The 27452-nt window shown below is 45.8% G+C and overlaps 3 protein-coding genes across 3 annotated transcripts; 1 reads left to right on the top strand and 2 right to left on the bottom strand.

Annotated features, from left to right (window-relative positions):
• Positions 1-2456: 2456 nt before the first annotated feature.
• gpsm3 (G protein signaling modulator 3) lies at positions 2457-5515 on the bottom strand. The gene is made up of 4 exons (XM_080005930.1): positions 5272-5515; positions 4823-4988; positions 3211-3464; positions 2457-3072 (listed from the first exon to the last, which is right to left on the bottom strand). Exons 2-4 carry the CDS (start codon positions 4875-4877, stop codon positions 2932-2934), a joined length of 450 nt encoding a protein of 149 aa, XP_079862056.1. The 5' UTR covers positions 4878-4988; positions 5272-5515; the 3' UTR covers positions 2457-2931.
• A 3137-nt stretch (positions 5516-8652) lies between these two features.
• pbx2 (pre-B-cell leukemia homeobox 2) lies at positions 8653-15955 on the top strand. The gene is made up of 8 exons (XM_080005518.1): positions 8653-8914; positions 9871-9944; positions 11584-11828; positions 12918-13108; positions 13240-13375; positions 13633-13774; positions 14346-14437; positions 14818-15955. The coding sequence occupies exons 1-8, from the start codon at positions 8664-8666 to the stop codon at positions 14896-14898; spliced, it is 1212 nt and encodes a 403-aa protein (XP_079861644.1). The 5' UTR covers positions 8653-8663; the 3' UTR covers positions 14899-15955.
• Positions 15956-24056: 8101 nt separating this feature from the next.
• LOC307234201 (transcription factor HES-1-A-like) lies at positions 24057-25051 on the bottom strand (the record flags this gene model as incomplete). The annotated part of the gene is made up of 3 exons (XM_080005807.1): positions 24057-24596; positions 24711-24893; positions 25007-25051. 3 exons carry the CDS (start codon positions 25049-25051, stop codon positions 24057-24059), a joined length of 768 nt encoding a protein of 255 aa, XP_079861933.1.
• Between the last annotated feature and the right edge of the window lie 2401 nt (positions 25052-27452).

The following is a 27452-nucleotide window of genomic DNA, read 5'->3' as shown; positions in this document are numbered from 1 at the left end:
TTGTTGTGCCGGGAGGGACCTGAGGGGGTCCGATCCGGCCCGAGGGACGGTTCAGGGAATAATGACAAAAAGGATGCAGTTGCAGTTTGGTGGAGGTCTCCAAGTGGTTGATATTCATAAAATGAAACAAGTTAAACTCTGCAGAGACATGAGAGCAGGTTGAATTTTTTGTTATTATTATTATTATTATTATTATTATTATTATTATTATTATTATTGTTATTGTTATTGTTACTATTATTTTTCATATGCTTGATTCCAACTTTAGTTGCCCCCGAAGAGTATCTGCGTGGGCTGCATTTCAGTTTCTGGTGTTTCGGTTGATCAAAAATGTCATCTGGCCCTGGTAACAAATAATGTTAAACAAGCCAACAAAGAAAAAACACGTAAAGTCAAGTGTGAATAAAAATCGCCTGAGCCAGCGCTCCCAGTAGGGTAGCTCCAGCTCCAGCTGTCCACACATCATCCACACGTTAAATAGATAATAATTGAGTAATGATAATTTAGTTCATAGAAGTGGTGTGATGCCTCAAATTACATTACATACAACATGTAATGTGACGTGTAGCACAACATCCATAGAGTATTAAAATTGCATTTGCTTCACACACAGTAGACCACAGTTAAATTAGAAGGAGGATGTGTAAAATAACCGTTTGCAATTGTGCTTTCTGTTTCAGGGCTGTACTTGCAACCAAGATGAGAGCGGGTGTATGTCGTAGGTGTCTCTGTCTGTGGGTGTTAGTTATTCTTAAATCAGCATGTCTCAATTTTTTTTATTTGCTCCTCCGAACCTTAAAAGCTATCAGGGTGGGAACACCATCACAGCGGGGCCACTTGAAGCCAAGAGGCCGGCCACAAATCAATATCACCAGCCAGAGGGTCAAGCTATTTCACATTTGTCAAACAGTTGGAAACAGCGCTTACAGGGTAGGCAGTTCTGCTCGATTTGTGGAAGTAACCCAATTCCCACCAAGCCACCACCACACACGCACACGCACAAACACACACACACACACACACACACACACACTCACACACACCCACAGACACACAAGCGCACTCACACACACACACACAGTACTAACAGACAATGCCTAAACACACACAGGCAAACACACCCTGGATAAACAGCATTTATTCATTTATTGCCTTTTCTCACCTCCTCTTCTGGGACCACGCAGGACTTCCCGCTAAGCACTGTGAGGAAGTCCCAGGTTAACATGGATCCCATCTGGTTTGTGACACAGCACTGGCTTTTCACAGCTGCGCAGAATCGCCACAAACTTGTTGGTACAGTGTGATGGTACAGTGTGGTTGTATAGTGTGTTGGTACAGTGTGTTGGTACAGTGTGATGTACAGTGTGTTGGTACAGTGTGGTTGTATAGTGTGTTGGTACAGTGTGTTGGTACAGTGTGATGTACAGTGTGTTGGTACAGTGTGATGTACAGTGTGTTGGTACAGTATGTTGGTACAGTGTGATGGTACAGTGTGTTGGTACAGTGTGGTTGTATAGTGTGTTGGTACAGTGTGATGGTACAGTGTGATGGTACAGTGTGGTGGTATAGTTTGTTGGTACAGTGTGATGGTACAGTGTGTTGGTACAGTGTGTTGGTACAGTGTGTTGGTACAGTTTGTCGGTACAGTTTGTTGGTACAGTTTGTTGGTACAGTGTGATGGTACAGTTTGTCGGTACAGTATGTTGGTACAGTGTGTTATTACCGTATGTTGGTATAGGGTGTTGGTACAGTGTGTTGGTATCGTGTGTTCAACACTATCACCTTGACCAAGGTGAAGGTGAAGGTTCTCTTACAGTGTCTGTCAGATATACTGGTAACTACTAGGATACTGTCTTATTGACATGTAAAATGCAGTTTCACTTCATCATTCAATGATGTAAAAACACACATTATATGACAGTAATTTATTGTATCAGTAAATATCATAGCTATAAACCGATGACCTTTTTCTTCCAATAGCACGACGCAATTTGATAAATTATGGTCAAGAATAATGTCAAACCAAAATTGAGGAACTTAAGAGATAAGTTTCCATGCTCCGTCCACTCCATTGCAAAATGAACAGCCGTTCCTGTATTTAAAAGAGGGTGAGGTTGACAACAATTACATGCACAACACTTCCCTTCATTATACCAACGTCCACAAATGTTTTGAGAAATGTCCCCATGTTTTCAAAGAAGATATGAATTATTATTAAGAAATGATTTATGTTACATTAATTACTCATGGGAATCCATTGACAGCAGTAAATCAGTAGCTTGTGAAGACTGCACCGTACTGTGAGGTTATATTAAGAACTATTTGAATAAACTCGACTTGACTTAACTGGTACGTTGAATCTCTTTATCAGATTTTGAAATAAATAAATCAGTCAACAATGATATGGAAAAAGAGATGCTCATATTTAGTTTATTACATAAACAAGTGTCATCTAGACCGTCAAAATACCGTTTTTTTTTCCATAACCTTCTCGAACCACGTTGCCGTCTCTTAGTATTCTCCACAGCCCGTTTCATATCCACTGTACAGATTAACCGACGCAGCCACCGACCTCTAAAGAACAGGAACACACATGTCACAAACCCAAAACTGTCGCATTATTCTCTGGGCTATTTGTGAGTGAAGTGCTTCAATTTTTCAAGAGAAAAAAACATTTTGGTCATCCATAGATACTTTACAAAGATCATGAGAGATCCAGCTGAACGAACATTATACCGAAAAATATAACCCACAATGCCTCTTGATTCACATTTAAAACTCTGTCACTCATAGCGTTTGGCTAGAAAAAAAAATGTTTTGTCGCTGTAAAATGCGAACGGAGCGAAAAAGGCAAGTTGCTCAAAACTGCAACAAGAGCAATGTTTCAACAGAGGCTGTGGGTGGCGTCCGTGCCGGCCACTTCTTCCTATCTCAGGTTTGGAGAATATGGGGGAGCTCTGTCCTCTGTTCCTCCATGCGTCCGCCCTGGACCCTCAGGAGCAGGGAGAAAAAGTCCTCGTCGTCCATGGGGCCCGGGGCTCTGCTGCGCTGGTCCTCCAGCCTGCCCTGCGCCTGGAGGAGGCGTGGGAGTACAGGGCGTTTGAGACAACAAGCCAAGACCATGAAAGTAAGACGCTTGGGGGAAAAACGAATTTGGATTCTGAATGATCGCCGGCGGGGTCAGGGTTTCTGCTGGCTCCGCCCACTTACCTGTGTGGTGAGAATCATGTCGTACAGCTCCTCTTTGGGCGCAGGGACAGGGGCAGGGGCGGGGGCGGGGGCGGGGGGGGCCCTCCTCATGATTGACAGCTGCCTGATGCTGCCTCTGAAGCTCTTGGCCTTGGTCCTGCGGGGAGGGGACGTCTGGAGCTCCGCCCTCTGGTCATTTAGGCGACGGGCCTGGGCGGCGGCGACCAGCTCGAAGAACTCCTCCCTCTGCAGCGACGTGGTGGAAGAGAAGAACACTGCGGGGAATGGAGAAAGAGAATAAGTGATTTTGTGAGTATAGAGTAGCCCTGTAGGTTAGTGCATAAATCCATTTATGTTTTATCCCTTTCATTTTCTAACTTATTTGACTGCTTATGTTTACGTCAAAGTTCTAAATGACATGATGTGATTTAATGTACGTAAATAAGAAAGAAGGATGGCTTCCCGGACATACTACATCATCATATAATGTAGTATGCCGCTCCACTTCTTTTCGTCACGTTGCAACTAGATGACGACGCTGCGGGGAAACGAATGTAGAACAATCTAATCCTTAATGGGGACATTTAAATGGGACAGCAGGACAAACCCTGTATATCATTTCACACGAAAACACGTGGGCGCACGGAGAAGGATATGATCACCCGGGCTCGCAAGATAGCCACTCTGCCATCTGCGTGGTCTTGGGTTGGGTTTTCGGATGACAAAACGTGGGGAAATTGTCTTTTCGGTTTCAGGAAAGCAGTCGGTTAAACTAAGGTATTAAAACCAAGCTCCCAAGGAACGTGGGAAGGAAGTACAACAACAAAAGGGATTATAATGAGAGGCGTGATACTTATCAAACACTACTACTGGGAAGGGTTAGAATTACTAGGTGAGGAGTACAGTTGACCTAAGTACAGTATCAGGTTAGAACTACAGTTGATATAGTATATATAATATATAAAATTCTACGACAGAAGTGTCACCAGCGTCTTGCCCTCAGTGCACTGTGGATTGCATCGTGGGGGACTTCATCCTGACACTCACATATTCTCAATTCACATGGTAATTTGCCGCACTAAATATTTTGCGAGTACACCATTGCAAATACAATGTATGTGCTGGGTATTGTTGAAATTAGATACCGATCCATTGACTCCAATAGCAGTACCTGGACTTTACTGTGTTTGACACCGATTTTATTTTTCAATATGGAAATACTAAGTTGAATGTCATATATTGCTTTGCCTATCATTTGCCTATCATTAAAAACAAAAGAAGCCGGTTCATTTCCTCTGAACACATTAACTTATTAGGTATCTAAATCCGCCATTGTATGGAGACAGCATCGACATAATTTGGTAGATAACACTGAGTTTTGATACGGAGAGAACGCTAACCATTTCAAAAGAATCATTTCATCATCATCATCACCTCATCATCGTCATCATTTAACACATCATTTAAAACAAAAAAGACTAACATGAAACCCGGGAGACATCCCACTCGGTCGCGCGTAAACGAGCCAGAAAAACTGACTCAAATAAGCACACTCTTTTGAGGGCAGGCTCTGTATCGGTTTCGCCGCCGCTCGCTCAAACCTCAGGGGGGAGGTTTGGCTTCTCGCTCCCACCTCTCTGGGTCGGCTTGCTGGTGTTGGGCTCCGAGTGGCACCTCCTCCTCCTCATCCCGGCCTCCAGCCTGAAGGAGCAGCGCTGGTCGTTGAGTCGCCGTCCCTCCTGCAGGGTGCACAGGAGCTCGTACAGGGCCTCCGGGAATTCTGGGGTTAACCGGTGGGCCTGCCCGAGAGGGAAAGAGAAAAGGGGGGTTGTAGGATGTTGAGAGGGTGCAGACTCCAGTGCGACCTGGCACCGGTTGGCGCAGCGGAACTATGTCTTCACAATACACCCACGCGCACTGGTGCAAAGTGCAACCCCGTCTTCTCCCACCGCAAGACTTCTCGAAACGGTGGTTGGCTTACGAAAGCCAACGAGACTAGGAATAGCGCCCTGGCCGCCGCAGGCACAGAAAGAAAAAAAAAAGCTCCCCCTCAGCGACTCGGGGCTTCAACGCTCCACGAACCTGTTCCCCAGCCTCAAGTTGCCGCGGCGTCTCCCGGTCCGGCTCTTCGGAGGGGGCCCGCCCGTCCGCGTCCAGCCGACGTCCCGAAGTGGAGGCCACGTCCTCCTCGGCCCCGGCGCCGTTTCCTGCCGCTGCTGACTCTCTCTTCTCCTCCTCCTCCTCCTCCGGTGGTTGCCCCCTCTCTTTGACGTCCCCGCTCTGTCCGTCCTCTCCCTTGTTTTCGGTGCGCCCTCGCCTATCGGCGCCATCCTCCTCGCCCGTCCTCCTCCGTCCTCCCGCCTCCTGCCCTCCCTCCGGCCCGGCCCGCTGCTTCGATGGCTCCCCGGCGTTGACCCCCTCTCCCACCTGTCCGTCGTCCCGTCGGAGCGCTGACGGTCCGCCTGCGATCTGCTCGGTAACGTCCCCCCCGCCGACAGCCTCCGAAACATCCCGCCCCTCTTCTTCGGTGATGAGGAGACGCTCCGACCTCCCGTCTTCAGTCATCTCCGCTTTTGCCGCCGCACGGTCCATGAGGGCCTTCTGTTCGACACCTGAATATGAGACACAGAGGACCGGAGCGTTTGAATATTTAAGTGGTTGGCATGCAGCACACATAACCCACTCGATGCACAGAGGTAAACACTGTTTGGATATAGGAGACCAGATAGGCAGTTTGTAGGTTGCAACACTTTGCCTGCAGACCCTTAAGTTGACAATCCTACCGCGACATGAACACTTCACATATTTCCGTCCACCCTCCACACCATAATACTGTCAAAGCTGAACATTTTGAGAGATGGTGTCAGGAGAAAATAGTCGTGGAAGGAGGAGAGTGTTTCTCACGTGAAATCTATCACACATTTTGATATGACTGAAGTTTGTCTTCTGCCCGTCGCCTTATGTAAATAAACAAATATATAAATAGCACCGCTTAAGCAAAACTTTATTTATTTTTATATATATGTATGTATATATATATATATATATATATATATATATATATATATAATTTATTTTTTTAAGTCTTACCTGTTCTGTCTGAAGTCAGTTTCTGGAAAACATCATATCTTCAAAACGCACAGTACAGCATTATTGACTTTTTACACTACAATACATCTATGGAGGAGGAAGAATCTGGAATGGAGAAGTTTACATGCCGACGTGACGGCTCTCGCCCTCCTCCCTAACTACCCTCTCCCTCTCTCTCTCCCACTCTCTCTTTCTCCCTCCCTCCCTCCCTCTCTCTCTCGCTCTCTCTCTCTCTCTCTCTCTCTTTCTCTCTCGCTAGCTCTCTCTCTCTCTCTCTCTCTCTCTCTCTCTCTCTCTCTGTCTTCCTGTTCCTCTTTCACTAGCCAGTTTAGGTTCAGTTGGTCCACATCTGCAAGGTGTGGTGCTTTTCACGAAGTATCGGTGCAAAGTTGACAGCGTCGTCCCTCTGGTTGGCCTCATTGTGTGCTCCAAAAACCGAGGGATTGAACGTTAAAACAGGTTTAGGTGAGAAGAACTGCTGGTATTTGCACTAGGGCTCTTTCAGGAATTACAGCTGAGAGCAAAACATGTTGAAACAGGCGCCATGTTATTCTGACACTGCTGTGGTTTTGCCACGCATCCTGTTGACTTATAGCTAAACGAGAAGTATACACAGACATATCAGAATGAGACAGTTGCTCTTGGTCAGAATATTTTAAAAACCTAATGACGTTGTTGGGAGGGGGGGGGGGTGTGTGTTTGTTTTGGGGTTTTTTTTAACCACACTTGTTATTGTAGACAGGTACTAAACTGTTGGGTTTGTGCTTTTGTTTTTTATCAGATCTCACTCAGATAGTTTATCACTCTCTCTCCCTCTCACACACACACACGCACACACACGTACACACATACACACAGTAATCTAATTTGGACGAGCAAGCAGAGGTGACCGTGCTTTTGTGATCGGGGCCCCCACACAGGAACCGCCTGCCATTAGTCATTAGATCGGCATCTGTTGAATATTTTAGACGACGATTAAAAAGTCACTTTTATAAGTCAGCTTTTCTATAACATGTGTATCTATCTAGATGTATGTTTTATGTTTGTGCATTGTTTTTATATTTGTGTGTTTTTTTAATAAACATTTTTACATCATGTGTGTGCTTTTTATATGTATTATGTGAAGTACTTTGTAACTCCATGTTTCAAAAAGCGCTATGTAAATAAAGTTTTACGAACTTGATTTACTTACTTTCCAAGTTGGAGAAAAGACACGAGTGTCACACGCTCCACGGAAAGAAATGTCGCTTGGGAAATTCAACACAGTTTTACATACCAGGCGACCCACGCACACGCACACACCCACGCACACGCACACACACACACACACACACACACACACACACACACACACACACACACACACACCTTTAACAAACACGATTAGTGGGATTTATGTTGACTTAAAACAGCAGTAATTTAATTTGAGTCATGAGAGTTTTAAAATCACTGATAAACAGCGAATAACACACACACACACACACACAATCCACTCATGAATAGAATCTTATCCAAATGCTGAATCACGTTTGTCGCACTGATAAGGAAATATGAACGATGTAAAAGTGTTTGAGAAAATACGATCACACAAAGCGCAATGACACAATTTGCCTACATGACATCGCAGTGGAGCCCAATTATAATTTTATCTTTGTGCTTTTAAAATGTCTAATTTGTAAAATAAAATAAAATAAATTTACCGATATGGAGGTATACTCCAGTTGTGTTGATGACAATAGCCTACTTGAATGATCAAACATGGCAATAGCACTGGCAATCACATTACATTATTTACACATGCACTATTATAAAAAAAGAAAAGAAAAATAGAGTATTCATATAATAGAATATTCATATGAGAGAGTATAATATATATAATACAGTATTAATATAAGAGAGTATTATATGTATATATATAATAGAGTATTAATATAACAGAATATAATATATATAATAGCGTAATATTATAAGAGAGTATAATATTCATAACAGAGTATTAATATAATAGAGTTTAATATATATAATTGAGTAATAAGAGCGAATATAAGAGAGTATAACATAGATATATATAGAGAGTGTATTCATATAAGAGAAGAGAGTACTCATAAGATTGTATAATATATACAATATAGTATTAATATAATAGAACATACTATTTATAATAGAGTATTCATAAAATAAGGTATAATGTATATTGGTTGAGTATTCATATGATAGTGGAACATTCAAATATTACTTTATAATACTCCATATTGACCCTGGAACCAGTCACCCCAACCCCGCTCCGGGGCTCCCCCTGCTGGCCGCGTTGCCTCCCCGCTCCCCGCCGTCGGTGTCCGCTGCACCGGAGCAGCAGTCGCCGCCGCCGCCGCGCGTCGCTGAACATGTTGCAGCAGCAGCAGCCGCCGCCTCTCTCGGGCAACGGGCCTCAGAGCGGCCGGGGTCTCGCCGTGAGCGGCCACCCGGGGATGCACCCGCTCAGCACGGCGCACCAGCCGTCCCAGCACCGCTCGGACGGGGAGCCGGGCCTCGACGGCGGACACGTAAACGGACACGAAGCCCGCAGAGACATCGGGGACATTCTGCAGCAGATCATGACCATCACCGACCAGAGTCTGGACGAAGCGCAGGCGAAGTGAGTGTGAACCGGGCGCCGCGTTGCTGCGTTTCGGCCTCGGTTCGGGGCTTTTGTTGCTTTTGTCGAGTTTTGTCAAAGTTTCCTCAACTTCCACCCATTGTTTGGATGTTGTGTTTAGCCTAGCGGCTAACTAGCCGTTAGCTCGCCCGTCAGCCGCTGCAGGATGACGGAGTTGATGTCCACGTCCACGTACATAAAGTGTTTCAAATTGTTATAATTTAATCAATAACGATTAGTTTTCATGTTTGTCGCCGACGATTGGAGCGCGGATTTGTTTTTGCAGTTAACCCGGAAAACCCCACAGCCGCTATTGTTAGCTTACCAGGCTAATGTGTTAGCATAGCCTGAGCCGAGTTGTTTGACGTTGGCAGACAAACGCGACATCGGGTGTTTTGATGATGTGAACTTGAAAATAACAGACAAGTAAAGTATTAAACGGTAAATGGCGTGGCCGTGTGCAGGAAAATAACGCACGGCTTACAAACTATCGTCGTTAACGAGCCACGAAACACTCACCTTGTGGACTACTGTGTGAATTTATTGTTTTAACATTTTGTTTTCCCACCTTGGTACAAATACTATATGTACAGTCTTAATGTATACACACACGTAAACAACGTCCCATTTTTGACACTATGGATTGTTGATAGAGAGGTTTATTGTTCATTTGTAGGTTGATGTATCCTGACAAATGTTTTCAATTTTATACTTACCCCCTTATCGTTTATTTTTTAGGTTTATTGTATATTACCAATTTTTTTGTCACTAAAAATCTTGGGTCTTTATTCCGGTTGCCTGTTCTTGAGCTGTAACACTGTAAAACCCCCTCTCTGGGGATGAGTAATAAAAAGGTCAAAAGTCCCAAAAAGTAAAACCATCCGTCAGTTAAAGTGTCTTCCTGTTTGTTCCGTTGTTCACGTCTTTGTCCCCCCCCCCCCCCCCTCCGTTTCCAGGAAACACACGTTGAACTGCCACCGGATGAAACCCGCGCTGTTCAGCGTCTTGTGCGAGATCAAGGAGAAAACCGGTACAAGCGCCGACGTTCAAGCCCGTCGCTTCCACCTCCCCGCGGTTTCTCAACGTTGTCTGCGGCCCAAAACGAATCCGTCAAAATTGCCCGTCAAGTGATCAGTGGTGAATGGGGATGGGCCGGTGCGAGGGGGCGTGGGGGCCGCGCGGATTCACCTGCCGCCCGGAGGGGCCGAGCCTCGCGCTCTAACCGGGGCCGTTCCCGTCGTGCAGTCTGGCCCAAAACACGTCGCGCGACAACTTTCTTGCAGCTTGACACAAAAAGGACGGCTCGCACGGCTCCCGTTTTCCAAGAGAGGTCCGTAGCCTGTGACGTCTTTTGCTCCGGTTTTAGCGTTATTTTCCGACATCTCCGAGAACCGTGGATTCGATAGGACGCGTGCCTCTCCATCCCGCCGGCCGGGTTCCCAACTTTTGCGTATTTCGGTCGCCGGAACACCCCCCCCGACTCCCTCACCTTATGTTGTCACGGAACTGACGGTTCGGGTCGTATCACGGCTTCGAGTCACACTAAGAAGGGAGACAAATATCACTTTGCTTTCCGTTAATGCCGTGAAACACTTAGAGCGAGGAACTTTGTGGCCTCGCACGAAAGCAACCTTCACGTGCCGGTGACATGAAAAGCACCGCGGTGACGTGAAAAGCCTCGCGGTGTCGTATTTTGCCGAAAAGCTACCGCAGCCGATTGGCGAGAGCGACGGTGTCGCTGTGCGAGCCCTCTTGTGTTTTACATCCTGGACCGCGGTCGACCGTCGCAAACGCTCGAATGTTGGGCTTGAATTCACAAATTTAATTTTTTTGCTAAAATCTTTCCATTGTTTATTTAAACAGCTTTGGTTTATTATTGTTTTTGTTTATCAATCCTCATAAGAAAGAGTAATATTTATTTTTTCATAAATAAAGGGGTGAAGAAACCAACCTGTCACGGTTGACAGTTTACTGATTAAAGCCTAAATGTCCCAAGAATCAAGATATAATATCTTAATATTCTAAGTTTTATTTTCTATGCAGACGCACTCCCCTGCAAAATCAACTCAATCATTATAGAAGGATTAACTCTTTCCAAGAAGTTATTCAAGTCATCTGGGGAAAGTTCCTGTATTTTTTTCAAATTGCAGTAAAAAATAATATCAGTTAGTCAGTCAGTTTTTTCCAATGTCGTGCAATTCAACACTCAAAATGTCAAAGAAACAAACTGAGGTTTGTCGCACTCAACCAATATTCACACCACAACCGTTTAATACTTACACAAGTTATCATTCAACTGTATCTATTCTCATAAATAACTTTTGGCACATCTCTGTTATGTTCTGAAATATTAAGAAAAATATCATATGATATTCTGGCCTTATTACTGTGGAATGCTCGGTTTTGGTTGAGTCAGCAGTACGACATTTTTCAATAAAGTTGCTGTACACTACTTTTATTTTACATATAAAAAGCTACATAATGTTGTCATAATAAAAATAAAGAAAATAAAAATACCCCAGACAGGGTGATGGGGTGTTTTTATCATGAGCGGCTGGCTGCAGATTATCCCTTTCATATCAGCCCAATCTGAACCAGGTGTAGACATGGCTGCCGCCGTCTCAGTTTCACTGTCGACGAGCAGAGACTGACTCTCATCCTGATGACAGGCCTGTCCATGAGAAACACCCACGAGGAGGAACCTCAGGATCCCCAGCTCGTGCGCTTGGACAACATGCTGTTAGCGGAGGGCGTGGCCGGCCCGGAGAAAGGGGGCGGCGCCGCCGCCGCGGTTTCCGCGGCGACGAGCTCGGGGGGGATGTCGCCCGACAGCTCGCTGGAGCACTCCGACTACAAAAGCAAGTTGAGCCAGATTCGCGGTATCTACCACACTGAGCTGGAGAAGTATGAACAGGTACCCTGTCACACTGACTGGGGCGCTTCCAAACACATCGCCACTCAAAGCTTTGTTCAAACTGCAGGACAGAGGTGTTTTTTTTTTACTTAACGGTGCAGTGTGTCGAATTTACAGAAAGGACTTGTCTGAAAGGCAATATAATATTCCCAAGTATTTTTTAATGACTGTGTAACGGAATGAAAATAAGAATCGTGTTTTCGATACCTTAGAATGAGCTGTTTTTATCTACATAGGAGGTGGTGCAACATAGCAGAGGCCGCTATGTTGCACCACCATGTTTCTTCTACAGTAGCCCAGTGCGGACAAACCAAACACCGGCTCAGGGGAGGGCCTTTCGCATTTTTCCGCGAGTTTTGCGGCCGCCGTCTCTAAAGCGGAGGCCGCCATGTTGCACCACCATGGGTAGGGAGGGGTATTCAGTTGGTTGCGATCTGCAACCTCACCGCTAGATGGCACTGAAGTCTAAACACTGCACCTTTAAGTAAAAGTACAAATAACCTGAAACAAAATGACTCTAGTAAAAGTGAAAGTGCCACATTGCTATCTCAAATTAAGATAAAGTATATATTAGTCCATGCTGTCAAATGAACTTAAAGTAATAAAGATAAAAGCACTTACCCAGTGCCCTGATATAACCATGGTGTGTGCAGGTCCTTACAAATTCTAAGTTGTATTCATAAAAAAAAAAGATCATGCCAAATTACTTTTATAATTTAAGTCTTACATTTGAATGCATTATGTATTCATTCTTGTAAATCCCACATCCGCAGGTTGAAAGATCCAGTCACTGATTTTTAACTTAAGCGAAATGTTGTAGAGTAAAAAGTATCAATCTCTATTTGCTTTGAACTGTAGTGCTTTTAATAATGCAGCAAGCTAAAACGATCATATGAACGAATGGGTAACTATGGTAACCTGGTATATTTTACCCACGGGTGGGCGTTCCTGGTCTCCTTGTATCGATCCCAAACATCAGCTTTTCTACCCCGACAAGTGAATGCAGAATGCAGCTCTCTTACTCAAATTGTCCTTATTTCCATACCTCCAACCTTTCTCCCCCCGTCCTCCGTCCCCCCGCTCCCCCAGGCATGCAGCGAGTTCACCACCCACGTGATGAACCTGCTGAGGGAACAGTCGCGTACTCGGCCCGTGTCGCCCCGGGAGATCGAGCGCATGGTGACCATCATCCACCGCAAGTTCAGCTCCATCCAGACCCAGCTCAAGCAGAGCACCTGCGAAGCCGTCATGATCCTGAGGGCCCGCTTCCTGGACGCAAGGTCGGTCTTTTTGCCTTTTTCCCTTCTCCCCGTTAACCCTCGAGCAGCCTCGACCAATGCCCGCATGTCGCGGGACGCCTTTCGTCTTCATTTTCTAAATGCGATTCTCAAATTTTAACGCGTCTTTCCAGGCGCAAAAGGCGTAACTTCAGCAAGCAGGCCACGGAGGTCCTGAATGAGTATTTCTACTCCCACCTGTCCAACCCCTACCCCAGCGAGGAGGCCAAAGAGGAAATTGCTAAGCAGTGTAGCATCACTGTCTCCCAGGTAACATGTTGGATTAAATTGTTGTTTGAGGACATCTTGGGGTTGAAAAATTTTATAAAATTGGTGTAAACTAACCCCATGAAGCGGTCAATAAATATCCGTTTTACAAATAGCTTTAGCTAAATTACTACGTTAAATGTGCTCAAATTACTTGAAATGATCGGTTGGGCCCAGGTTCAAATGTATTTATTTGAGAAGGACAAATTGACCCTTTAACGCCGCAGACAGGTTTCACTAGTTTCTCTCTCTGCCAACAGGTGTCCAACTGGTTTGGAAACAAGAGGATCCGCTACAAGAAGAACATCGGCAAGTTCCAGGAGGAGGCCAACATCTACGCCATGAAGACGGCCCTGGGGGCCACACAGAACGAGGACTCACCGCACACTCCCAACTCCACGGGTGAGCGTTCACTGCTAAGAATTCAAGTCGAGAAGTCGTTTATATATATTAGTATTTTTTTTTTCTTCAGTCAGTGTAAATTACAATAACAGAATAAAACAGATGGAAGCTGCACAAAATGCACATGGTTAACATTTCAATGTAATTTAAATAATTAAGGGTAATCATGAATGTGTGAGCTGGACACGGCTCTCCGTGCACCCCGATGGCGGAGAGCAACACGGAGAGCCGAGCCCCGCTCCTCCAAATAAAACAACTAGAAACGGTGTGGGGGCACGGAGGAGCAGGGCACCACCCGCAGACTCTGCGCATTACGCACGGAGAGGGGGTGATTGGGGAGAGAGTCACAGAGAAAGTGTCCCCTTTACCCATACACACTTGTTTATTTCCAAAAGGAGACGTCAAATAAAAAAGAAACCCTGTTCTGGCTCAGGAGAAAGGTGGGTAAAATGGCCCCCACCCTCACCGAACATTCGCGTCGAACAACAGAGTCCGATCCGAGTCGGGTACGGCCCTGGTCAGGGGTGATGTGGTTAAACTCTGTGTTCCTCCCTCCCCGTCCTCCTCACAGGGTCCGGATCCTTCTCTCTGCCCGGCTCCGCTGACCTGTTCCTGGGTGCGCCGCAGATGAACGGAGAGCACCCCGTCTTCATGGGGGGACAGGTAACCCACCTCCAATGTTAAAGAGATGGCCGTCCCTCATGTCACACTCCCGGTGAATTACGGCCGATGAAATTTAAAGGGACTGGGCCATCCACTCTATATACTAGCGCGCCGGCCACGCCCTTATTAAACCTGAGACGCGCTGCCGCCGAAATGCGTAGTGCGACACAATAATCGTGGAAAACCAGCGCGGCACTTTCCCGACCAGAATAAACGGGGAAACAAAGAGGAGCCGCAGGAAGAGCCGCTTCTGCGAGCCACGGTTACCCGGCACCCCCTTCCGTACCCCCCTCCTCGCGTCGGCCGTGATTCAGCCCGAACCTCGGGAGTGCTAATCTGCGCACCAACGCGTTTTTCCTTCTTCTTTTTCCTCGTCTCAGACAAACGGCAACTGGCAGGGCAAGATGTCCCCCCCGCCCGCCTCCTCGCCCCACAGCGACCAGTCGGAAAACTCGGACTGAACGACCCCCCCTCCCCCGAGACCACAAGGCGACGGCAAAGACACAAAGAATGATATCACTCCACCCACTTGGCTGCAGATATTTTTGGTTTTATCCTTTTCTTATCGCTCAACGCTGTTTATTACTACTTGTGTGTGTATGAGCTGTAGGGCTGTCAACATTGGACAGAAATCATGTTTGAATATTCCCCCTGAATAAAACACATAAGTTTAAAATATATTCAAATATCTATGACAATGCGGGGGAGGGGGGCACACGCACAGAACAGCGCTGATCGGAGCGAGCTCTTCCCCAAACAAAGCAAATTTTCAAAATTGTGTTTTTATTCTAGATTTATTTAATTTACTCCGTTTCCTGCTTCTGCGGAGCAGATCGCTTCCGGAGAAATCCCCGCCCGCGTTCTCACGGGCCGGTGGCAAATGCGTGGCCAGGTGGTTGGGAGCCTCCGCACTAGAGGACATTCCAATTCGGTCGACGATGGTCCAGCGGCTTGGGACCCTGTACAGCGGATCGAACCCTGGAAGTCCAGACCCCTGCGAAATGCTAATCAGCCGCATATCTTTAAGTCGATTTATCTGTCGGCGCCGTTAGGCGGGCGGGCCGCTAATCCTCGCGATGAAAGCGGTCGTTCGTGCATGCCTTGGGCGCGGTATTGACGGAAATCCGGTGACGCCGCTGGGTGCTCCCCTTATTGACATGTTGGAGGGGGGCGGGGGACAGACGGCAAGGAGCGGTGGCCAGAGTGTCCGGAGCGACGCCCGGACAAAGCCCATTCACTTGCGTACTCAAAGTGGATGTAGGTGGCCTGCGCGCAACATTTTTATAAAAGTAAAAATCTCCGCTGAAACACGCCATATTTTTTCCCAGTGTTCATTTTCAGATTGGATTTCAGATTTTTTTAATTTTATTTTATTTTGACAATTCGATTAGCGATAGCCATCGTTTGACAGCCCTCATATGCTGAGTGTGGGAATTGTGTGTCTGTATGTGGAATGCATGCACCTGCTGTTTAATTATGGGGCTATAGGGTTGGTTTTCCACTACTTTTGACATGTTACTGCGTTGTGTGTTTGTGGTGGGGCTGAGGGGGGTGGGGGGGCCGAGGGGAAAACTGCATTATCATTGTTTGTTTGTTTGTTTTTTTAATCACACTATATTATTGTTGTCGTTTTTATTAGTAGTGCTACGACTATTTTATGGTTTTCGGTTTCAAATGTTCAGATAGGGAGGATGCATTTAGTGAATGAGAGGGGCAATAGAGAAAAATCCAAAGATTTTGTGTGTTTGTTTCTCTTGTTTTTAATGTTTTCTACTGGGCCTGTGTTCTGTATAAAGAATGAGGCGTGCCTGTGTCCATACTAACGGTTTGAATGAGTAATCCACAGTGCTGTCTTTTCTCTGTACAGTGAAACACCTGTATTCTCTCTACCTCTTTTACAATAAAGACTATCTGTATTCACGTACACATATTGTTCTGGAATGTTGTCTTTCGGTTTCAGTGGTTTACTTTTTGAGTGCCAAAAAAAAAAAAAGTGCAACCTTCAGACTTTTCTCTCTGGCCTTTATTGCAGGTCCAAAAATGTATAGGAAGTCAGGGGATTTTGGAAGTTCAATTCCAAGCATGTCGGGATTTATTTTTCGGATCATGGTGAATTGTGTCATTTTTAAAAGATTGCAGATGGTAATTTGGGTCCTGCATTTTGTCAAAAGGTTTTCACGTGTAGTTGGAAAGGAATATGACTGCGTAGGTTGTTTATGTGACAATTTAAGTTATTCTCGAATGGTAAAAATTGACTCAAACTAAATAAGTTATTTGTTGGACTCAAATATAATTTGGTAATGTCAAATTGAGGGGTAAAAAAAGTCAGTGATCTCCACATTGGAGATCACACCCTGTCTTTGAGTCGGTAAAAAAAAAATATATATATATATATTAGTACTTCTGTATATGAAAAGGTGATGAAACCTACAAGGAGTTTGGCTTTGTCGGACCCATGGCTCTCTTGTGCACATAGAAAATAAGATTAGATGAGAGATGATCATGCAAAAAGGTAAGATAAGATATGCATGAGTTCAGGCTGCGCTGCAATTTAAATTCACCCTCAGTGTAAATATAACGACATAAAAAACACGCAGCCTCTGCGATAAACACACACACACACACAAAAAAAACATTAACTTCACCCAAACACGACTAAAGCTGTATAACTTGGTCCAAAAAAAAAGAAACACGGGTGTGACCGTCGCTCGCGTTTCCCACGGTTTCCCGTGGCGACGCGTCGGTTGTAAACCAGGCGCGCGCCAAAAGCCACGCGGGCTGGCGCGCCCCTTTCCTGAACGGCACGCGCTGCTGCTTCCATGGTGATAGGTGTTTCGGGGTAAACAAGACAATAAAACAACTGCCCCCCCCCCCCTCGGAGCGTGCCACCTCCCTTACAAATGGAAGGAGGTGGCCGTCCCGGTCATTTTGCACCCGAAAGCCTCACACACAACCGAAGGGTCTCATTTGCGTTTTACGCACGGCGCATTTACGCAACAATGGACGCGAGACTCCAATTTGACTCCAGACCGAATCACTTCGACAATACAAAGAAACCCCCCCCCCCCCCCCCCCCCCCCCCCCCCCCATTTCCAAAGCTGGTTGGGATGTTTGGGGACAGTGTCTGTAATGAATAGCGGGTCTATTTAGCACGGCGAGTTGATTATCTGCAGAGGAAATTCCACGCTGCTTTTTAGGCGCAACATAAGAAGAAGCCGCGATGGGCTGGCGCAGAGCAGAAGGAGAAAGGCAATAAACGGTGGGAACGTCTGTGAGATCACCTTCTGTTTGACCCTTGCAAAGAAAATGAAGAAGATGACTCTGCCCTTCATCTTCCATATGACTAAAGTTAAGCAAACCGCATAATGGAATGTATGTATTATAAAATATATATATATGAAGCCCATAGGGGCCCACAGCAGCAGCACTGGATCTCTGGAGGTCTGAGGGAAGGTGGGAGGGCGGGCGTGGGTCGTGGGAGGAGCCAACCGGTACGGGAGGAGCCACACCTTGCGGGAGGGGCCACAACGTCAGGGTAAAGGAGGAGAGCGGAGGGCGGAGCGGCCACTGTGCGAGAAACCTCTTCACGTCCGCCCCTTCTCCACTGGACCCAAACCGAAGACACTGCAAACCCGAGCTGGTAACCACCTCTGAAATGAAGCTTCTTAATGAAACGGAGGATGCGACCGACAGGAAGGTAGGAAGAAATCCTAATTCAATATTACAATTGTGTGTTTAAAATGTGTTTAAAATTAAGTGATATCAGTATTTACTGTTTTGTTTTGTTTTTTGCTGAGTTAGGTCACAGTATAGGGGGTGGATGTCTAGTTTTCTGACCACGCGGTTATCTCCTGTGATCCCTCTAGTTCTTGAAGTCTCAGGTGGAGCGACGTCGAAGGCAGAGAATGAACCGCAGCCTGGAGCGTCTGAGGAGCATGCTGCTGCAGGAGGCGCCACCCCTGGTAAAAGCCACGTGGCCACTGCTTACAACCTATCTTATCTCTAATATGGGGGGGGGGGGTTGTCCTGAGATAAGTGCATTTCATGAGATTCAACACCAGCAGAAAAGCTGTGGAAAAATGACACAACAAATTCTGAAAGTGGTCCAACCCCTCATTATGTGAAATATTGCTGATGCCCAGCGCCTAAATCAGTTTGTTATACACCTTTGAGAGTTTTGTGATTTCATGCCATATACATTGTTGGATGATTTGTTACATCACGTTAGTTCTTTTTTTTTTAATGAGTACATTCAAGCCCTAATGCTGCTTCCAGCAGAGTGTGAAAGACCCTCCATTAACTGATTGTTCTCCTCTAGGCGTCGGCCCATCGCAGGGTGGAGAAAGCCGAGATTTTGGAGCACACGGTCCTCTTCCTCCGGAGCACCGCTGAGGAGGACAGGAAGAGAGCGGGACATTCCCTCCAGGACGGCTTCTCTGCCTGTCTGGAGAGAGCCACCCAGTTCCTGGGACCCCGGGGGGAAGGTCAGCAGCTGGACGCCGCTTTGGCTGCTCGCTTCGCCTGCTCTGACTCTGTCGGCCTCGAGGCGGGCACAGCGCACACCATCCCTGCCTCCTCCAGCTCCAGGCCCCAAATTAAGTCCTCCCTGTCTATTTCACACATGATGTTCGTGCACAAGTCCAAGCGCGGACGGACCGCGCCCGCCGCCCCCATGGGTAGGTTTGCCTTTTCCGCGCCGTTTCCCGTCCCACGCAAGAATCTGTCTGTTGGTCAGCTACACCAGAGACAGCTCCGCCGAGAGATGGGGGTGGAGAGATCGGCGACCATGGAGGCCACGGAGACCATGCGGCCTCAGAGCCTCCCGGTCGGTCAGTGCTTGTGGAGGCCGTGGCCATGAGCCCGGGACCCCGACACGGGGTTCCGGGGGGGAAACTGAACTTCCGGCGGCTTAAACGGCTAACCCCCGTGCGGGGGAGGCCGGGCACGTTGTCCCAGACAATGTTTTCGAAGCGGTGTTGTGAACACTGCATGGTCTCCGGGGTTCCCACACATTGGCTTTGAACACACTGCTGAATGTCCCCACGACATCGCAGTTTCTGCAAACGTGTGCTACGTGTCAGGAGTTGAAGAGGTCGGCCAAGCCCGGGGAGGTGCCCTCGATTTGTCGGTATGGCAGCTATTTATGCAGGTATTGTAAAGACCTTGATCATTTCGTTGCTGGCGGTAGGTATACATTCAATGGGAAAGCTGCCTCCCCCTGGTCATAACAGTTCAAAGTATTAAAAAAACAGATGCCATCTCCCACTCCACCCTCAAGGATCTCTGGTCCTTTCTAAGATGAATGATGCCAATGTCCTGCAGAACGTGCACAGTATTTCCTTGATACTCCTGTAATATTTATCATGTCTATTTTGCACACTAATTTATTCTGGGTTTCTCCCTATGGTGAGCTGATGTATGCTATTGTTTTTTTTGTATAGAAAATAAAAAAGAAATCCATTCCTTAAAGCGCGTGGTCTCCAATGACTTGAGTGTCTGTGTGTGTGTGTTATCATTTACCGAGTCGCTGAAAATGCTGAATTTTAACCCAAAATGTATAATCTTGAGATGAAAGCGTGCGGTTTGAGATTCGGGGTGTGTTTTAACATATGATGTTATGATAAAGGACGGTCTTGTATCGCCCATGCAGTCCCGTTTGACAGCCGCTGCTTCAGTTTGAAGCACACATGTGAAACAGGGCTGCCTGCAGTGCTTCATGCTGCGGGTGCGAAGTCTGACAGGAGAACCAAAGGTCCTGTCCGAGATTTTGGCACCTCGGCAGGATGAAAGAAAATCAGCTCGTTTTTCCTTTACCTTCTGGAGCAGACTGGGGGAGGGGGCAGAAATGCAGAAACGGAACGGCTTCACCAATAAGACTTAAGAGATATTTGAAATAACTTGTAAATGGCTTCCATTGGCCCCATTGCCTGCAATATGACTTCCCCACTCTGATATAGGGTTTGAATTTAGGACGAGTTAGGGTTAGGTTGTATTAAATCAAATATGTGAAATGAGCCTCCTCAATGTTGGGATGAAAATAATCACAAATTTATCAATTTTGTAATAACTTAAGAAGTCATACTATGCTGATACTATGTTTGTAGGTTGACGTATGCTCCCAAATTTTGTCTATTTTCTATTTTATTACTATATCTTTTTGTCTGTCTGTCTGTCTGTCTGTTTGTCTCCCCATCCCCCATCAATCTATCTATATATCTATCTGTCTGTCTCTCCATCTATCTATCTATCTATCTATCTATCTATCTATCTATCTATCTATCTATCTATCTATCTATCTATCTATCTATCTATCTATCTATCTATCTATCTATCTATCTATCCCTATTCCAGAAATAAGGATTGTTATACATATGGCATTTAATTCTAAAGTTGACGCATTAAACCGTCCCAGTTCATCAATCATCTTTTGTTTCCTAATCATCCTCATGGTGGATGTACCGACGCGGTACTCCCCCCGTGTCGTGACGGACTCCCCCCGCGGAGCTGCTCGTTGTTGGGCTGCGCTGCCGTGCGGTGCGGCCTCACGACGCCCGACGCGTGTGCCACACACACACACGCACGCACACACACACACACGCACGCACGCACACACACACGCACACACACACACACACACACACACACACACACACACACACACACACGGGAAGTAACGCGTGCCCTCACACCTCTGCTACCTTTGATATGCACTTCCAGACAAATTAACACGTGTCTGTCGAGTGGAACAGTCCCGACTCCCTGCTGACACGACCCATTCACACGGAATTGGGGAAAAGCACAAATAGAGCCAATTGGACCCATCTATAAAAGTAAATCGGTTCTGAGGTAACAAGCACCCCACATTGCTTTATGTCATTACTTACACATAAATCAGTTGATATATAAATGGATTATTTAACTAAAATGCTAGTGCATTTTACCTGTAAGTGAAATGCTGTGAGTGTGACGGCTTGATTTTAGGTGAAATGGGTTTACATTAACTCCCAAATTCATTATTTTCGTATCCATTTGAGATTTTCTTTCGAATGAAACCCAACCCCCCGGCGTGGGAGAATGTCTCCTGGTCTGGGCCTTTCTCGTGGGAAAGAGGGGAAGCAAGGTGCATTTGCAGTTTATTACCTGTTAGAATTGGTACATCGGGGGCCTCGCGTGTAGGTGTCGTTCCCACACTGTGGAAAACCAAGCCAGGTTTTTGGCCAATTTGTTTCACAACATCAGCCTCATATCATGAAGCGCCCAGCACTGACTGTACAGACGTGGATTTAATACAGCCGTACATTCATTGTTGCTATACTTTGCCCTCAATGACATATTTGTCCAACTTTGTGCTTGTGTTTGTGTGTGTTTTGTTTATCATTGAAATTTATTATATCATTTCATAAATTCTCTTTTTGCTTTTTATTTCTATGCTTTTATTCTTCTATGCTTTTATATAATATATTCATGCCTGATATGTGATGCACTTTGAATTGCCATTGTCTATGAAAATGACAAATAAACTTGCCTAATTATTATTATTATTATTTTTTATTTTTTTTTTTTTTTCATCCTGCTTCGCCCTACTCTTGCCAGAGGGATGCTTGTATAATCACCATCAACGTAAAGAAAAAAAAATGACCAATAGTCAATCCTCCTTTTCTAGGTCTTTTGAAGTGTATATGTATGTAGGTGTGTGAGAGCTTTGTGCCATGTGGGTCTTTGTTATGCACAGACATCCTGCCACGTGCTGGAACCAGTGGGTCCCGGGGGCTCGTGCCTTCACACCTCGCAGCAGCTTAAGCTCTGCACCAGGCCCCCACGCTGAACTGGAAAGTATAGTCATTAATAATCTTTTTGTTTTATTTTTTTTTTAACAAAAAGCAAAAGCAGTGACACTGTCAGTGGCCCTGGATGTCTGTGACATTATCTGATTCAATAATTGTCTCACGATAGATTTTGAAAAATGTTACGATTCTTGTTGCTGCTGAATTACAAACGTGGCAACTAGTGAAGTCTCTTTACGCAAACATATTACGCATTTATGCTGCATAGGGTCAAACTATGTCCACACACATAAATGAGAAAATTATATATATATATATATAATTTCATTAGTGGTGGCACATTTTCTTCACTCATGCGTTTTGACCCTAAAGCTACAGACCGTATGCTCACTGGTCGTGGGAGACGCTTCTCCAACTATTTCTCAGGGGAAGTGGAAAGTGTGGATTAACACATTTGCACTTTTTATTATCTGTTAAAATCGATACTTGGTTCGAAAAGTGCGTGGAAGGGACGCGGCTCCCACCTTCTCGCGCCAATAGCTGGCCGCCGGGGTGCAAATTATACCGCTTTGACGCCAGTTGCAAAGTGACCACATTTGGCACGTTTGGTACGTTTACGCACGACGCGCCTGTCCTCCGCTGCGCCCGTTCTGTGGTGGAATAATGTCCTTAAAATGACATGTGCATCTCTTTGTCTATCACTGAATTATTGTCTCAGGATTGTTGGCGAACTCATCACTGTGCGCTGCGCACTACGTATCAATAACGCATCTTTACGCACCAACACTGCATACTTCGGAATAGATGTTTAACTGAACATCGTACTTTTAATGCAATCTTAATCCATATTTAAAGGGGTACCTTAGGTCTTAGCCTCACCAATTTTAACCTTTTCCACTAATGGGCCGTCATAAGCCAATAATTATTATAACAAAAATGACATCCTATAGGGTCTACCGCGCATTTCCACCATATATACAAATTTTTGTTTTGCTTATATGTTTCGTTTGCTGTATTTTTTTCTGATTCAGACTGCATTCAAACTTTTTAACTTTTTTTTTGTTTTGCACAGCTTTTGAAGTTGCGTCCCTTTATCATTTCACTGCACCGTACTCGCGTGGTCTACGTAACATGTAAAATTAGGTGTCCTGAATCTCACAGCTGTTTAAACTATGGCTTTTATATTAGTTATTTTAATCGATTCTGGCATTGGTTGTCATGCGTGGGATTGTTTATTACCGTTCATTCCGTTTTAAAGTGAACGCGTGTGGACGGAGGGCGGCTGCACGCGCCGGGGCCTCGCAGCAGCCGGCCCGAGTGCAAACACGGCCTTTGATATTTCCACGCGTTCACATCCTCCGCCAGCGTGAAAATCACCACTGGGCGAGTGTCAGAATCACCACTGAGCGTCTCTGAAACCCCCCCCCCCCGTGGTGCTCGTGCTTCGTCCTTCACACCTCGGGCGTCACAGCACGAGCCACAGACCCACGAGGGCGCGTGCCTCTCGCCCCCGGTGAAAGAATGCGCGTAATGCGAATGTGTTATGGAGGTTTTATTTTATTTTTCTCTACAATGGCGACATACAAAATAAATTAATGTACAAAATGACTTGATAAATATAACACAGGTCACACAAACATTAAGGCCTTCTTCACTGTAGCAGCACATGTTGTGTATAAATGGTGTAACCACATTTTTTTATTACAATATTTACAGACCCACCACACTGTTCCCATTTAAAACATCTTTCAGAAAACAGCGCAGCACGTCTTTATTCCTTGTGTTGACCCGAGATTGCGATTGAGTTCAGTGTCTCGTATCTCACGGTTCCACGGTCAAGGCCAGGGCCTCCACAGGGACTGGCAGACTGGGAGGCTCCGAGACGGCGTCTCGGTGACCGCGTCGTGCCCGTGCGCGCCGACCTCGCGGTGCAACCGGGGGCGTTGTCTCTGAGCTTGCTGCGCATCTCTGGGATACTGGTGTGAGGTAACCGCGGCGAAATCACCCGCGGTGCGCGGCGAAGACTCTCCGTGCTCGGACCCCGGCGCGCACAGCCGAGCAGCGGATGGGAGCGAGTTGTTTTGGGTCAAAGAACCGGGGAGCCGGACTTTGGTGCAGCCGCTGCCGCCCGGATCCGAGCGGGCGAGGCGCGCAGCCAGCGGGGCGTCCGGCCGCTGCAGCCCGGGCGCCTGGGAATCCTGAGGGCCCAGGAAGCGAGCAGCTCTCTGCATGCAGGCGGAGAAACCGTCCTGGAAGGAGTTCTGCTGCTCCACGCACCCGCCGGAAGGCCTCCTGTCCACCTTGGTGATGCTCTGCAGAAAGAGGACGGCCTGTTCCAGGATCTCCGCTTTCTCGATGCGCTTCTGCGCGCCGTCCTGTGGAGAAGCAGCAGAGTCAGTGGTTTGATTCCCCCCCCCCCGTGTAGGAGTAAACACAGAAAACATTCACGCTCGGATGGATGATGGATGGTCACTGGAAGTACTGTTTACCAGCTGCTGTGTGCCGTGGAGCAGAAGGGTTCGGAGACTCTCCAGACTCCGGTTCATTCTCTCCCGCCGACGTTTTTCCACCTGCGGCTTGAGGAGCTGCGGGAGGGGCAGAGGCATGGAGGTCATGACTTGGTTGAAGATGCTCAAACCACCACTGTATCGAAATGCATCCCCATACCGACTCTGTGCGAAATTGCGCAAAACCATTGGAAGAGATTAGAAATGTATTCAGCATGTCATACAAAAAGTCCCATAATAATCCAAATATGACTAATAAACTATGTGCGTCAGTTTACCTTCCGGCTGAGCTTCGCATCCTCCGCTGCTTGGGGCAACTTCATCGCTGATTTTCTGGCACAACTAAGTAATTGTGCTTGTGTGTCAGGGAAGATCTCAAGACCCGCAGAGATGTCAGTGACAGCGTCAAGGTGGGAGTGAAGGCTTTTAAACCCTGGGTGGGGCCTGACTTGTAGCTCCTCCCACATGCACCACGACCACACCAAACCACTTTAAATTCACATGAATTCCGCTTGAAAAGATTTTTATCAATTTAATCAGCATTCTGTGACTTCACAATGTTGATGATATACAGTATGGCAGCTGTCATAGCCATATTTAATTATTTAATTTTACATTGCACAATAGGTACATAAACATGCACATATACATTATGTGGTTGATTGTTGGTATATTTTAAATGCTGTATATAGGTTTATTTTATTTAATCTTACGCCTACTTTTTTTATTTTATTTTTTCCTATTCATTTTATTTTATTTTATTGTTTCTATTAGTAATACCTAGCAGTTTCTGGAGGTTGCCTAAAAACATTTTACTACATGCTGTGCACCGTGCAATATGTATGTTAGAAAAAAACATGTTTCGAATGTTTTGAATGTTGTGGATCTTATTCAAAGTTCATATCACAAGTATCAAATAAATGGATAGGACTTGAAAAACCCCTTCAGTTGAAATGACGAGTAAGTGCCTTATATTTCCATATATTTTTGAGTTTTTTTACCCTTCATGAAATTGAAAAGAAAAGGGGACATTTCAATAATAATTCAAGATCAAAGTGTCAAGTGAGCGGGACGCTGACGCGTGCGGCTGCGGCCACAGACTGTGCGAAAGCCAAGCACGCGTCTGTGTGTGCGTGCGTGCGTGTGTGTGTGTGCGTGTGTGTCTGTGTGTGTGCGTGTGTGCGAGTGTGTGGGGGGTGGCACCAAAGTGTGGCACAAGCCCACCCCTGAATGCATGAGTCTCCAAGACAAAGGAGCATGCCGATGCCTTGGCGACTCCCCTGCTATATCAGCAGTTAATACGCTGGGAAATGTCGAAATACAGTGAGATCTGTCAAAAAAATACTGATCACACTTAAAAAATATCTTGCCACCAAAGGAAATATCACACGACCACATTTTACGTAATGCGGTGACAGGATGTTTTTTTTTTAAACATTTCTTACTTTTTGTATTGATATCATGCATTTGATGCATACTTTTTATAGCACCGGCCATTTCTGGCCACAACTATTTTCATGGGTCAAACATTGAAACATAATACAACGGATCAAGATCGACCCTAAATTAGGAAAGTGTTTGAGGGAAGTGAGCCTCAAATTCAACAGGCCTGTTCGATCATGATGTGTCAGATAGGAACTGTGTTGCGCTTTTCTTTTATGCATAATCCACAGAGCATTTGGTATTAAAGCACACATGAAATTGAGCATGCTATTTACACATTTTTATAAAAAGCATTTGGCTTGACTGCCATTTTCTTTATTATTATTATTACTATTATTATTATTATTATTATTATTATTATTATTATTAGTAGTAGTAGTAGTAGTAGTAGTAGTAGTAGTAGTAGTAGTAGTAGTAGTAATAGTAGTACTGGTAATAGTAGTGGTTTTATTATTATTATTATTATTATTATTATTATTATTATTATTATTATTATTATTATTATTATTATTACTATTATAGCATTATTATTATTATAGCATTATTATTAATGTAATGTAGAAGAGTAAAATAATATAGATTTTCTTTGAAATGTTGTGGAGTAAAAGTCTCTGAAATGGAATATACTTGCACGTTGTGAATGAAGTCATAAAGGTTGTTTTTTTTAATCATCATTGTTATTATTATTATTATTTTAGGATCTGAGAAAAGAACACAATGCAGTTTCCAACATTCAAATGACGTGTTGCCCAGAGTCCACAGACGCTCATTTTACAGAACAACAGAAGCAACTAACACAACAACACCACAGAGCCCCGCAGTCAATTGTAGGAGCAGAAAACCGGCCTCGGAAGTGGGTCCCGGGTGGGCCCTTTCCGGCCTCGTGCCACTCGCGGCGGCTCGGGTCCGCGAGATACCACGCGGTCACGGAGGCGTGACCGCGGCTGAGCTGCCGACACACACACACACACACACACACACACGCACACACACACACACACGCAGGCACGCAGGCACGCAGGCACGCACGCAGACACACACACACACACACACACACACACACACACACACACACACACACACACACACACACACGACGAGCTGGGAGACGGGAGATCAAAAGCGGGGGAACCCGGGGCGGCGACGCCAGCCGCGAGGACGCGAAAACGCACGCACGCCCACGCACGCTTTGGCGCAGGGGTTACAAAAGTGTGCGAGAGAGCGTGTGCGACTGCAAGAGCACAGCCCCCCCCACAAGAATCAATAATTAGAAAATTAATA

This window comes from Zeus faber (assembly GCF_960531495.2).
Source record: "Zeus faber genome assembly, chromosome: 8".
Classification (NCBI taxonomy): domain Eukaryota; kingdom Metazoa; phylum Chordata; class Actinopteri; order Zeiformes; family Zeidae; genus Zeus; species Zeus faber.
Note: the sequence above shows the minus strand (reverse complement) of the source record. Positions and strands in the feature narration are given on the sequence as shown.